Source organism: Notothenia rossii, assembly GCF_949606895.1.
Source record: "Notothenia rossii genome assembly, chromosome: 12".
Taxonomy (NCBI): Eukaryota; Metazoa; Chordata; class Actinopteri; order Perciformes; family Nototheniidae; genus Notothenia; species Notothenia rossii.
The window spans coordinates 3455100-3467602 of NC_136911.1; the positions used below are offsets into that span (position 1 = coordinate 3455100).

Below are 12503 nucleotides of genomic sequence, written 5' to 3' on the forward strand. Positions count from 1 at the left end.
TTCTAGGAATGTTTTCAGCGGGAAGTTTTCTTTTGGTTCCCAGAATATTCTTCGGAAAGGTAGGATAACGTTCTCTAAAAACATTCTTAAAATGTTTGGTGATAACTTTCTTAAGATGTTTTTGTCAACCTTCTTAAGATGTTTTTGATAACATTGTTCGAACATTATGCCCTACTATTCTTAAAACGTTTTCAGCGGGACGTTTTATTTTGGTTCCCAGAATGTTCTTCTGAAAGCTAGGATAACGTTCTCTAAAAGCATTCTTAAAATGCTTGGTAATAACCTTTTTTAAATGTTTTTCATAACATTGTTAAAACATTGTGCCCTACTATTCTTAAAGGTGACCTATCATGCAAAATGCACTTTTGTACGTCTTTTATACATGAACATGTGTCCCCGGTGTGTCAGGGAACTCACCAAGTGTCAGAAAACACAACCCTCTCTATTTTCCTCCATACCCAAATCTCTTAAAAAGGGGCTGCAACGGATCTGATACAGACTGATCCAGATCTGAACACTTCTATGACGTCACAGAAGTGGCGCTACGGCTATTGGGCCAACTCCACCAATCAGGAGGAGACAGCCAGGGACATTGCCGTTCAAAAGCGCTGGAGACGCTGTAGTACATATGCCAGGCCTGTAGATGGTGCTGTTCTCACAGAATCAGCCCATGAAAAGACAGTGTTAAATTGAGCGAAATGAGGAATGGCTAAAATGCATGATCTGTTTGGTATTTTGAAAAATAAAAAGTATAAATATATAAGTATAATATATAGGTATGGTCCTACACTATATTATTCAAATATAGCATGATAGGTCAACTTTAAAACGTTTTCAGCTGCACGTTATATTTGCTTAATAGCATCGATGCAGATGCTTTCCTCTTGGCCTTGAGGCGATTCATCGCTCGGCGAGGCACCCCCTTCGAAATTCTCTCAGATCAGGGGACAAATTCCGGGGAGCAGTTAGGGAGCTTGAGGAGGCGTTTGCTGGAATGATTCCCAAACTGCAAGAGGAACTTCCCAAGAAACAGATCAAGTTTCGCTTTAACCCTCCAGCATCTCCCCACTTTGGTGGTGCCAGGGAGCGCGAGATACAATCGGTCAAGAAGGCTCTACAAGTGGCGATCGGCACTCAGTCTCTCCAGGGAGAATTCCTCCTCACCTTGTTAGTTGAGGTGGAAGGTATCTTAAATGCCAAACACTTAGGCTGTGTGTCATCAGACCTCGCAGATCCAGATCCTGTGATGCCAAGCATGTTGCTGATGGGGCGGCGGGATACCTCCCTTCAACAAGTATCATACGCTACAGACACCCTCAGCAAGAGGCAGTGGCGTCATTGTCAAATGATGGTTGACCACTTCTGGGTGCAGTTCATCAGAAGCTACTTGCCATCCCTTCAAGTCCGCCAGAAGTGGCGGCAGCACACTGATGGTCTTCTCCAAGGTACTGTCATGATGATAGTTGATCCTCAGCTTCCACGTGCCCACTGGCCAGTGGGGAGGGTCATCAAGCTGAATGCCAGTGCTGATGGATGCATCCGGTCGGCTGAGGTTCAGGTTGGGGACAAGAGTACCTGCGACCCGTGGCACGCCTTGTGCAGCCACCAGCTCTGCCGGACGACGATGCTGATCCAGGGACTTCTGCTGCACCTTAGGGAATTGATTCTGTTTTACATAATAGCTATGCTATTCTGGGGGCGGCTGTTGTAAATTCCCCTTGTTTTCCTTGATCTGCGTTATGCCGTTCATGTTTTAGTCAGGCACATTTAGGGACAGCTAAAGTAGCTGCGGGTCCTCAAGCTGTTTGCACATGTGCGTTCATTACAGGACATTATTGCGGTCGCATCGTCACATGCATAATTATCACCGTCACAGAGAGAGTGCATTCATGAAGAATGTGAGCATGCAGATCTTTAGTGTTGGTAATGTTATAAGATTGTATGCATAGTGTCCTGCTGAGTCAGTGTGTTGATGAGTCTATTGATGTCCCGTTTTTAGCTGCTATGTTGTTCAGAAATTGAGCTAATGCTAGTTAGCTAAGTTAAGCTATTCAGTGATAGTGTGTGGATGAGATACTAACTTAGCCTTTATTAGCCATGTGTGTGTTTGCAACGTGTTTAATGTGTTTCAGCAACAATTAGCATTGCTGTTGCTTATTATTAATAACCAGAGTCTGTAATGTGAACCTTATTTCAATTTCTGTGTATTTTTCAGAAACCATTCATTCTCTACTCTACGTTGTCATTATCATTATCATCATCCTCATCAAACCCATTCGACATCCTGTATGTGATTCCATATTAAACATGATGTATTCTGTGTTGATGATCAGAACAAACTAAGCTAATATAAAGTCCAACGACTGTGTGACGGAGACAGGAAGCTGTCTCCGTGTCAACTCTCTAACCGGAGTGCTGTTTTGGATAAAGCGGCTCCAGCACAAACATCACAACACACATAAGATTCCCCAATACAAACAACTATATCAATTGAGTCAACACACTTATTTATTAATATGTCATGTTGAAACTTAATGCAGTGGTTGTTTTAGAGTGGGCTTCACAGAGGAAAGAGTAGGAATCCACTGAAAACCATGCGATTAAACAACTCATCATAAACGCTGAAGCTGGAGGGCAGAACGATGTTGGCAACATCTCCCTTCTCCAGCTGAAGAACCATTGAGTTAGACGCAGAGACAAAGCCATAGGCATCATTGTAATCTTGAAGCCTCATCTTCATCACGTTGTTGAGAGCGAATTCAAGAGCGGTATCTGATACAAAGCGGCTTCCCCACATGTTGAAGCTGAAGTAGTAGGCTCCTTTGACGGGGGCTGTGAAGATACCTGTATCAGAGGAGAAGATCAGTGAGGAGAGATTGTTTCTGGTGCTCCAGCAGGACTTAAGGATGTTTTTATTTTTTTTTAAATAAGGAGCATGTAGGAGCTATTATCCGCGTTCACACCGCAGTACTTTTCCCACTTTAGTTCCAATATAGTTCAGAAATGTCGCGTTCACACCAAAAAGAGCAGGAACTAAAATGAGTTAATGAGAACCTTTTTTATCCCCTTTTCCATCCCTGCTAGAGAGCAGGGACTTTCGTGGGAGAAAAAGGTTCCTGTGTCTGATTGGCTGGGCGGAATGCACACCACGCCCCGTAAAACTCCCAAAAAGTTTTGTGAAGCCGCCATTTTATTATCCTCGCATTAGCATTATTAGCATTAGCATTAGCCCAACGCAGAGAGACTAAGTTATGGCAACACAAAATAAAACATGGGAGCGGTGGAGATGAGGAGGTGTCGGCGTTCTGGTTATTTACTCTGAAGGCTTCAGTAGAAGCTGCTGGGAGTCCCAGCAGCTTCTACTGAAGCCAGTCCCCAACTCCGGGGACTTCCGGCCGGGGACTTCGGGTGGCAGTATACGCCGTGAAGTTGTTTGCGACCTGCCAGTAAACCCAAAGCAGAAGAAGAAGAAGTGACGTCAGCGGCTTCATTTGCCTAATCCACCCCCAGGAACTTATTCCGGTGTGAACGCGATCTGTACTTAGTTCATCAGAACTAAAGAGTTCTGATGAACTAAGTTCTGATGAACCTTTGTGGAAAAAGCACTGCGGTGTGAATGCGCCTCTTGACTTTGTTCTATTTTCTACCATGATCAACTGTAGGAAAACTAAGAGATGTTTTAATGGTTTCATTAAGAAAACTCTTAAGAAAGCTTACAGTCACACATCTACTGTAAAGGAATGTGTGCGTGCGTGCGTGTGTTTGTGTGTGTGTGCTCAGTACCTGTAATTGGGCTGTAGGCCTGGCCGATATTGGTGAAGACTTTAGTATACTTCAGTATACTGTTAGTGCCGAAGGGTCCGACTACTCCTGCGTCACTGAGACCGACTGAGAACGCCACCTGAGGACCGGCTGTGAGAAAGAGGAGGATGCAGCAGAGTTTGATATTTGCTGGTATATCAGTACACCAGTTCTATTCTTATTCAATACTTCTCTTCATAATAGTTTCTGTTTCTTACCTGAGTTCTGTGCGTGGAACTCCACCACCTGCTTTTCACTGGAGCTCATCCAATCTTTAGAGTAAAATATGGTTTTCATCCTCAGTTTATTTCAGTTTCCGTCATCACATATTAGAAAGTTTGACACCTGTTTTCTACCACACTAAAGAGTTCACTTTAAATCAGATAGCTTACCTCCATCCTCACCCTGAGCCCCGGTCCAGAGCAGACAGAGCAGCAAAACTGCAGCTTTCCTCATTCTGAAATATCGCTGTTCAGACAGAGAAGTGTGACACGTCTCGCTCTGTTCCCGTCTTTATATACACGTTAAACAGCTGACGAGGCCATGAGAATCCAGCAGATTTCTTTGATAACACATATCAAAATAATCCAAACGTCCTTGGACATTGTTTGATGTTCTCATAAACAAGTCATGTTTATCTTGGAACTTGGTTTAATAACCTTGATAGTGACGGAGCATACTACATACACATGGCAGTTATCAGAACCATAACTAGACAACCCCCTGGGTACGGGATCAACCCCTGTAGGTCCCTACATTCAGGTACCGTGTCTGTCGAAGGACACCAGAGACCGAATGTGAATACTCTTCATCCCCTTTCTTTAGCTCTTCCTACAGTAGTAAACACAACTGTTATACTGAGCACATATGACAGAACTTACAAAGTGCTGCAAATGTACCCATGATAAAACTATGTGTGCATTTAGTAACTGATAAACACAAAAGCTATCTCAAAGAATAAGTGGAGCAATTCACTGAGTAATTACTACAGTAACAAAGTAAGTTACTAAAATAGAATACATTTGCACTGTGAAACAAAACTTTAAGTCTCAATATAGCATAACTGTTTGAACTAACAGTTTAGAGTCATTGTTCTCCGAGTGGTATGCTTATGCATACATGACAAAGCTTCAGTCTCTGTAGTTGGGATTAGGCTTGATAGCACGGCCTGAGCGTGTCCTGTAAACAGTTTAGCTGTGTGAACATCATCCTTCATGTGTTCACTGTTCAGTGATTCATGTGTGTGTGTGTTACATTCTATAAACTCAAGTCCTGTGTCCTGATGATCAGTGTCACTTATAGTGGGGTGTGACGGGACAGGCTCAGCTACAGGCAGAATGTGCCTACGATTCCTTCTGTCCAGCTTACCATCAAAGGTTGTAGTGGTCGGCTTGACTTATCATAGCACTGTTTTTGATACAGCCTGGGCTTTCACCTCTTGTGGATGACGCATGTCTGGCTCAAGCAGCTTCATCGAGACTGGGAGTGTAACGTGACAGTCATATCTGAAGAACGAACCCAAACCTTGTTCTTTTTATTAATTGTATTACCAAATTGGTATCAAATAAATAGTAAGCATTGCTAACACCAATAAAGTAAACTATTTTATTTGAGTATTTGTATCTGGGAGAAGGTACTGTACCCAGTTCCTATGTTCGGCAGTTATAGACTGTATTCTCTTGTATAAGAAAGCCCAAACAAATAGCCATATGGACCATTACTGTATAATTATCCTTAAATGATGTTATACAATGCACCTAATAAACAAGTATGGCCTTTTGAAACATGATGTGCAACAATTTTTACTGTAATTTGTGTGCATTTTGTTGCTAACTAAGATGATGTTATGATTTATTTTTTGTGTGGATGCTTTGGACATACCTGGAGAAGAAAGAAATGGGTCTTCGGAATGATGGGAGTTAAAGACAAAAGGCGGAGACTAGTGTTGAAACTAGTGGAGAAACGATCAAGATGCCAACTTGTCCCTCTGATTAGACGGCATGTTAAGTCAGGAAGTGGCATTATTAGTGATGAGTGGGGGGCATACAGGAGAGTGCTGAGTAACATGGGTTACAACCACTACACCATAAACCACAGCAGGTGGTTTGTGAACCCCCAGACTGGCAGTCATACCCAACATATAGAAAGACCTTGGTCGACCGTCAAAGGACAAGTCTGTAGACTGAGATGAAACCGTACAGAGAGTTTGTTGGAGGAACACCTCAAGGTTCTTGAATGGTCATCTTATCTTGGCTCTGCTCACCCTGATGGACTGCTTGGACGCTTGTTCAAGGATATACACAAAGTCTTTCCAGTCTGAGTACCATTATGTCTTACCAAGTCTTTCATTTATGTCTGAGAAAAGCTTTTATGTTTAAATATGTGTATCAGTCATACTAAATAGTCATTCTTTTGAGTCCTGATTTTCTTCATGTGTGAATAAAATGTTTTGCTTGGCTCGTTTGCATCTTACTTTGCATTTCATGTGAAAAATGTGTATTAGGTAAGCGTGAATGTTATAACTCATTCATAAATGGACATGTGTATTAAACTTAAAAACAACGCACCCTTTCAGTAGTTATAAATGTTAGTAACTCATTAATAAATGGGAATGTGTTTTACACTTTACAATAAGTCTCCCTTTTGGCAGTTATAAATGTTTGTAACTCATTCATAAATGGTCATAAGAGATGTCAAGAAACATCAAGATGGAAGGGGGGAGAATCCACTCAGTGAGCAACAGATACCAAGGATGCTGGCTGATGAAGAAGACGAGTTAAGCTAAGTAGCCAATATAAGGCTTAGCAGAACAGATAAATGTGGGCTCACTATTTGGCAAGCAACCGGTCACAGTTGCCCTGTTTATCTCATGTCTTATAAAAGCTTATTAATGATTTATAACGTGTTCACAACCTAATTAATAAATGAATTACAAACTATTCGTAAACCCTTTATAAGGGTAGTCTTATTGTAAAGTGGTACCGAATTGGGTTATACAGTAGTTCATTACAATTTTGTGTGGTAAACCGGCTATTTGAGTTTATGAAAGTGATGTATGTTGTTAAGTGTCAATTTGGGTATATTATTAACCCATTTTGTTAAGTTTCCACCGTAAGAAATTGTATTTTTGAGTGATATCTACGGTGTGGTTTTGGCGTGAAATAGACGCGATCTGCGTCATTGTCTTTGTTTATATGTAAACACTTTCTGACTGTACTTTCTATTCTTTTGTAAAGATGTGCAACGCGGATGTAAAGAGAATATTGTTTTTGTTCTCAGGTATGTTTGTATTTTGTGTAGTTACTTAAAAATAAGATTTTCTTGGTCATTTAATAATTTCTCATTGCATAAATAAACTAGTATGTATAAATAAATACTAGAGACACATTGAAGTGAGCACTGCTGAGGATGTGCAACGCGGACGTAAAGAGCATATTGTTTTTGTTCTCAGAATAAATGCCAGAAAAGACACCCAGATGCTTCGCTGTCGTTTCCGGATCAATAATAGGTCGCTTACGGTTGTGACCCGTTACACATGCAAAGACCACTGCCAACAACTCTTTTTCGATTTGAGCATATCTGTTTCAGTTTGCGTACGCGAAGACCCGACCCGTGAACACGAATCAATGGATTAAATGTTGTGACTATAACACGAAATGCCGTGGATTAATAGGATAAAGTGTAAAGGTAAAGTGTTTAGTCTGAAATGCTGCTGGTATTTCTGCTCTCTGTGTTTACCGTTGGCCAGAGGAGGCTGCAGAGTGAGCGGGTGAGGAGTGAGTCAGAGGAGTTCACTCTCAGCACGGTGACACTCTTCATGGTGAGGAGGACGAGCGTAACGCCACGCAGAGATCGAATACACTGTGAAACAAAACACAACGTAACACTGAGTCAGTAGAATCCTTTAAATCATTAAAAAGCTTCTTAATGTGAGCACACTAGTTTATTTCCAACATGTCTTTTATCAAATGTTATTCTTCTTCTTTTAGAAATTACTTTTGCGTGTTTTATTCCATATATAAAAATCTTGTTATTGTTTGATTTTATGTCATTCATTCAGTTAAACATTGGTAAATAAATAACTTTTTAGCTTCATGACTACACCTTGGTTCACAGTTTTATTTCCACTATGGTCAGCACCTCTCCCACACTGATCGTTGTTTTCTTGGGAATCGGGATGATGGTGGAGGTTTTGAAGCATGCTGGGACGTGGCATGTCTCCAGTGAGGTGTTAAAGATGTCAGTAAACACAGGAGACAGCTGATCAGCACAGAGCTTCAGGGTGGAGGGGGAGACATTGTCCGGGCCAGCCGCTTTTCTGGTATTGAGTTTTCTGAATAGTCTGTTTACATCCCTTTCATCGATTGAGAGAGAGTCTGATGTGTCGGGGGAGGTCAGCGGTGTGGGGGAGTGAGATACTGAAGGGGAGGGGGATGTGGAGGTGTGAGACTGAAGCTGTTGCCAGGTGTCATGGGGGATGGTGTCAGGACTGAACTCTTTGTCTTCAAATCTGCAGTAGAAGTCATTCAGATCGTTTGCAAGGCGTCGGTCGTTCATGGAGGGGGAGGCTTTTGGCTTGTAGTTTGTGATCTGTCTTAGACCCCGCCATACAGAAGCAGAGCCGTTTGCTGAGAGCAAAGTGTATTTAAAAGTATCTTAGTAACACAATCAAAAGCAAGAAAAGCATTAATGTTAACAAAGCCTCAAATGGCTGACTCCTGAACTCCTTAATGTCCCCCTAACATGACACTTATACCGTGTAGGGGTCGGCAACAGGCGGACCGCGGTCCGGATCCAGACGCTGACCTATACGGACCCGGCCGGACCTATAATCAATACATTAACAGGGGATTTCAATTTTGACGGGGCGATTCTATTTTAACCGCCGCCGACAGGGGGCGAAAGAGAGGAGTGAGCGATACAGGGAGAGAAACACAGAAGAAGAGACGAGAGCGTGCCGCGCGGCAGAGAGAAGCGGAGAGGAGAGTGAACAGGCGTCTTAGAGGCAGACAGGGAGAGACACATAATGACACATGGCGCTTTCCAAGAAGAGGAAAGTGGACAGTGAGAACAGAGCTTTTAACCCTGAGTGGACAGACTCATTCATGTTCATGCTGCCCACTGGGAGCACAGAGCCAGTGTGTCTCATTTGTTCAGAGACCGTGGCGCTCATTAAAAGTGCCAAAACGCCACTGTGAGACAAAACACAAACATTCCCTCTCAAGTCAGAACTGAGGTCACAACAAATAAGCAGTCTCAGAGCCCAATATGATCAGTCAACCAGGATCAAAACTCAAAACTAAATATTGTTCCAGGCTAACCAATGAGCAAGTGTGCATGTGTGTATGAGAATGGCCCTGATTCAGCCCAGATTTAAAGTCCTGGCAGGACAAGCTCAAACTCAATTCTCGCACTGAATACAAAAAAAGTGAGTGAGGGACTGCAATATAAGAGGGAAAGAAAGAGAAACTTTAAAACTGTTCAATTGTTATGATGTGTAAAGACTGATATTGTTCTATAATCGGCTGAAACAGTTAAGTCATGATGTGAAACGATTAACAAAGAAAAAGGGAAACTCAAGCTGCTGCTACACTTTATTTGATTTATCTAAAATTAATCACTTTTAAGATGCACACATTTTCAAAAGCTATTTTATTTATTTTCTCCTATTTTATTTTTAAATGCAGCCCGAGAGGAACATTACACATATCCACAGTATTTACTGTATATCTGTATAGTTCAATGTTAATTGACAATAAATATTGTTGTTTTTGAATTTTACTTTCTTTATTTGATTGGCAGTCAGTTGTTGATTACATGCATACGTTGATAAAGCTACAGGCTACTTCAATATATATCACACTAATTCATAAAGCAACTTAGACGTTTTGATGTTCCTGGCCTTTGCATGGGGAGATGTTCTCTAACTGGACCTTGTTGAATTTGAGTTGAATACCAAGGAAACACACCTGTAAATACACCTGTCTTTGCCCGCTCCAAGAGCCTCAAAGGGCGGACTCCTGAGCTCCGTAATGTCCCCCTAACATGGCACTTAGACTATTTCCATCATCCAGGGAAACACAACTTCAAAGGGGCTTCCTTATAGTTAATAAAGTAATTAAACAATAAAATGTAATTACCATAAAAGAGTCACTAAGTAATATTTACCCCTATTAAAGAACAATATCTTATAGAAGGTCATACAACCAACACAGGTGACCAAAACAAGTCATACTATCTGGTTTTATCATTGACAAATAATGAACTACTAAGATACTAACAGGTTTCACATCAAAGGGGTGATAAAGTATTATCACCCCCCTATAGTGCAATATCCTTATCAGAGTTATAAACAAACAAGTCGTAAAAGATAAGAGGGTCAAAGGTCAGATGTCAAAGGTCAGATGTCAGAGTGACAGGTGCCACTTCAAAGGGATTTGGAGGCGGGATTAAGGTTTATGGGGGTCATAAATCATTCTCTTAGCAGGTACTTAATCTAATTCGGACACAAGCGGGGGTCTTATATAACTATCAACATAATATGATTTCTTTTTGGCGTGCGCACAACTTTAAGATACAGTAAGCACACAGAAACATGCACACACACACACTTGGCCGCACACCAATGCACACAAGATCACAATGAAGGGTAAAGTAACCTGCAGCTCTTAAACCAACATACCTGTGGAAGGCCACAGCATGGTTTCTACTTTAAAATAATCTACCTGTGTATGCTTTGACTGCTGTAGAAATATAAGTCTCTCTCTCTCTCTGTTTGCAGGTCAGTTTGCTGACTGTGTATTTAATGTACTATATTTATTACATCGCTCCGTTATCGTCCTGGAGGTTGTGGAGCTGCTGCTCAAACACAGCTACAGAGGGCATGTGGATGTGAGCCTCCTGGCAACATGGGAACAAGTGAGACGGAAAAAACTATATTTAATGTTGAGAAAACAGCTCACTGCTACTCCTGCTTTAGTTTGAAAAAAGGAGCTTCCCTTGAAAAAAGTTCCAAATAAAATACATGTTACACACACACACACACACACACACACACACACACACACACACACACACACACACACACACACACACACACACACACACACACACACACACACACACACACACACACACACACACACACACACACACAGCCACACACACATGGACACACACATGGACACACACATGGACACACACACACACACACACACACACACACACACACACACACACGAAGAGGACAGATTTTACTGCTCATTGTGGATCACAAGATGATGGTTTCAATATATCTGTGTGTGTGTGTGTGTGTGAGTCGGAGGACTTCGCTCCTTTAACGTTTTACGTCCGGCAAAAATCACAGACTGTGTGAACGTGAAATTGAATAGAATATCACCTCCCATCTTCAGCGCAATCTGACTATTATAACATTAGCGTTAAGAAAGCTTAATTAAATATCTGCCACAACATAAATAACCGGATCAAAGTAACAGTGCAGTCCGCGGCATATCACATCATAATGTATCACATTATATGATACATTATGATGTGATATGCCGCGGACTGTACTGTTGCACCTGCAAGGTGAATACAGCTGGTCCAAGAAAAAGTGTTTGAACGCGTACATTAACAGGTTTATGATATGCCCCGTCTAAGACACGATCTGACTTTAATTACATTTGACTCGGGTGTTTTGTAATGTGTTGCTTAAAATAATACTTCTGCATACAGTATGTGACATTGTGAGTGTTGCATGGCCAGATACGGCTCAGCTGACTCAGATAAGGAAATATATGATTCATATATTCGGCCAGATACGGCTCAGCTGACTCAGATAAGGAAATATATGATTCATATATTCGGCCAGATACGGCTCAGCTGACTCAGATAAGGAAATATATGATTCATATATTTACACGCGCACCTACAGTAACTAGATAGGGCACGGCTGGCTTGAGCGATCCACTTGATAACCAGCGTCGTAGTAGCTACAGTTTAGCGGCAGTGCGTATGTTTTGGATTAGGCAAACCGGCTAACTCAAACATATCCAGGTTAGGTTGAACCAGCTTCGTAGTACAGGCCCCAGGTGTTGTCAGTTAACGGTTAGATGTGGTGAAAACGATTAAAAAGGCTTATGGTGAACACGCTGCTAATGCTAACAGGTGTGTTGATTAGTTCTGTCACCCGTTATATTCTGTGACCCGAGAGAAAACACGTGACCAAATAACAGGTGAGGTTTGGAGAACGGACTAACGGTCACCTTTCAACACAGGGTGCTCTACAAACATGAACAACATACAAAAATATATATAGTGCAGCAGAAACACATCATGAAATGGCATTTAAAAACAGTCAAAGAGAATAAAATAAACATAAAACAAGCTCATATATAAAATACATGTTATATTGTGAGATATGAAAGTCTTCAGTCTTGATTTACATTTTCATAATGCATGGATGAAAGTCTCAAGATAGATGATTGAACTGCAGAGGTGGGAAGTATTGGAGAACACATACTTTGTTACTGTACTTAAGTACATGTTTCTGGTATCAGTACTTTACTCCACTACTTATTTTTCGGACTACTTTGACTTCTTACATTTAGAACACAAATACCTGTACTTTCTAATTCTTACATTTAGAACACAAATACCTTTACTTTCTACTTCTTACATGTTGAACACAAATACCTGTACTT

The 12503-nt window shown here is 41.4% G+C and overlaps 1 protein-coding gene across 1 annotated transcript; it reads right to left on the bottom strand.

The window, feature by feature from the left end:
- Positions 1–2551: 2551 nt before the first annotated feature.
- Positions 2552–4467, bottom strand: LOC307026644 (complement C1q-like protein 2). The gene is made up of 4 exons (XM_079662196.1): positions 4194–4467; positions 4020–4073; positions 3784–3912; positions 2552–2844 (listed from the first exon to the last, which is right to left on the bottom strand). Exons 1-4 carry the CDS (start codon positions 4255–4257, stop codon positions 2561–2563), a joined length of 531 nt encoding a protein of 176 aa, XP_079518322.1. The 5' UTR covers positions 4258–4467; the 3' UTR covers positions 2552–2560.
- Positions 4468–12503: the final 8036 nt, after the last annotated feature.